Genomic DNA, 2500 nt, shown 5'->3' with positions numbered 1-2500 from the left:
GGTCCTTACTGGAGCTGCACCCCATTTTCTTTCTTCTACCTCGTCTCTTGGGTGTTTTCTCTCTTCTCTCCTCTTCTCTCTTTGTTTTTTTTCTCTCTCTTCCTTCTTCAAGTCATTGGTAGTGTTGCGGTGTTTCTTTCATTTCTTTTCTTTCTTTTTTCTTCCTTCGTCTTTCTCTTTTTGTGTTTTTGTGATTTTTTTTGTTTCGTTTTTTTTTTTCGTTATTTCGTGTTTGTTTAAGATTTTTTTTTATTTCATTAAAGTCATTCTTTTTTATTTTGTTGTTGTCTATTTCTTTAATTAATTCTTTTGAGGCTTTCAGTATCAAGTAAGACTAAAAAATTACATTCATTCTTGGTAGTTATCTTTTTTTTCTTTCATCTCTGCTTTCTACCTTTTTTTTTTATAACTTTGCATGAATCTCCATATTTTATCTTTTCCTCCTTTTTTTTTTGTCTTTGCATCTATTTTTGTATAATTCTGTATTTTTTCTATCTATTTTTCTCTTGTTTTACCTTTATTTATCTCTCTCTCTCAGTCTCTCTACTACTGACTACCTCTCCTCTCCTCCCACCGTCCCGCCACAGACACACAGCAACACCTTGGCGTCAGTCCTCCACGCAAGTGCCTCCCTTGCACCTTCCTGGATCTGTTTATGCACAAGTCACGCACGAGGCGACAGTCCTGAGGGAGGGACGGTTTGCTGGTCAGGTGGCATTGCGGTTCCGTCCTCACAGTGGGACTACACCTGTCTGCACACTAATTACCCAGTCCACCGGCCTGTCCCTCATCTGTGGATGGCCGTACCTGGAGATAGGATGGTTTAATTAGCACCTGAGATTGTGTCAGGTTTGTAAGTGAAGTGTAGGTAACTAAAGGTGTAATTTTTTATTTTGAATATGACTAACTTACAAATAACTAATAAAGATAAACCAGGAACAAATGAAAAATGAGTAAGTATAACCTGGAATTAATTACGGAGGAGAAACTGTATAGAATGGTAATGACGAAGAAAAGAGAATTTATTTGTTAATGTAAAGTTTCTCTGCTCATTTACAAATTAGAGTTCTCTTGCCGGTAAAATACTGATAGAACATACTTAATAATGACAAACCAGTAAGAGAAAAGTTCAAGGTTGCTGGAAATTTTACTATAGTCTGTCTACTCTAAAGTGGCTCCTCGATCTCAGTTTGAATTGTCCCAGAGAATGCGTAGCTGTTAGACCTTGAGGACAACGATGTGATAAGTGCGTTGACCAACAGAAAACAAGTATTATTCATATCATATTAATAAGCTGCAAAATGTTTTAAATCCAGGATCAATTTTGGGGTAGACAGGCTATAATAAGAAAGGAAATTAAAGTAGATAATAATTCAAAAGCAAAATGAGGCAGGAACAGTAAAAGACTAATCAGAATGTAACTAATATGAAGGACAAAATGCTACAGACACCAAACTAAGCGCAAAAAAAAGACATGAAAACTTAAAAAGAATACAAACTAACGACGAAAATAATAACATAGACAACAAAATAAATGTAAAAAGGAACAAGAATACTTTAATACAAAACAGTACAGTTTAATTCGAAGCAGAACAAGACGCAAAATTTCTGAACCCTTGTTATTGGAGAGAGAAATTATTACGTTTTGAAATGAACAGATAGCAGACTCCTGAATTAGCAAGTTACAGTGGAGCGGGTGGAAGGACTGGGAATATAAACGCTGATATGAATCGTGTGGTGATGAAATGATTTGAAATGGATGAAAAAAATAGAGAGAATACTGTTTTATGAATTGTTGCAGTATGCTTTCACCTTTTTCGTCTCTCTCTCTCTCTCTCTCTCTCTCCTTGACCTAGTAACTTCCAAAATAATGATGATGATAGTGATGATGATGAACTGATACGAGACAATGCAAATTCCTTCTCCTTTCCTTCCCTTCCATTCCTTCCTTCATATTCCTTCTCCTCCTTTCCTTCTTTTCCTTCTTTTATAGACACTGCATATTTCTTTCTCCTTCATCCTGTTTTTTTTTTCCTTTCTTTCTTCACTTACTCTCCATATTTCTACTTCTTTTTTTTCTTCTTTCTTCTTTCTTCTTTCGTTTTCAGACATTGCACATTTCTATTTTTGCTCTCTTATTTATTCATTTATTTTTCTTTTTGCATATTTCTACTTATTCCTCTTTTTTCCCTCCTTTCTTTCTTTTCATCCTTTAGTTATCCTTTCTCTCTCTCTCTCTTCCTTCTGTTATCAATGGTTCGTTCCTGCGACTAAAAATAACGCACCTCCTTCATTATTTTGTCCATCATTTACATATATATTTGCATTTACACTTCCCCGCCTCACTTATACAGGTAGACTGACGTGGTACCTGTGTTCTTTCTCTCTCTCTCTCTCTCTCTCTCTCTGACTTTTTGTTTTATTTTCTGTCTGAGGTTTGTTGTTGTTGTTGTTGTTGTTGTTGTTGTTGTTATTGTTGTTGTTTTTGTTGCTGTTTGGC

The 2500-nt window shown here is 35.4% G+C and overlaps 1 protein-coding gene across 4 annotated transcripts in view; it reads right to left on the bottom strand.

Annotated features, from left to right (window-relative positions):
* LOC123510766 (neuromodulin-like) overlaps positions 1-2500 on the bottom strand; it is a 151232-nt gene that overhangs the window by 95581 nt on the left and 53151 nt on the right. For all 4 annotated transcript variants that reach the window (XM_045266124.1, XM_045266127.1, XM_045266122.1 and 1 more), the window contains exon 2: positions 1-807. This exon is cut by the window's left edge and continues 45 nt beyond it. Coding sequence is in view for 3 of the 4 variants with exons in the window: in XM_045266127.1 (XP_045122062.1) it covers positions 1-25 (25 nt within the window). In the remaining variant the exon portion in view is untranslated. The remainder of the gene's footprint in view (positions 808-2500) is intronic.

Source organism: Portunus trituberculatus, chromosome 30 (assembly GCF_017591435.1).
Source record: "Portunus trituberculatus isolate SZX2019 chromosome 30, ASM1759143v1, whole genome shotgun sequence".
NCBI classification, from domain to species: domain Eukaryota; kingdom Metazoa; phylum Arthropoda; class Malacostraca; order Decapoda; family Portunidae; genus Portunus; species Portunus trituberculatus.
The sequence above is the reverse complement of the archived record's forward strand: the minus strand, read 5'-3'. Positions and strand labels throughout refer to the sequence as shown.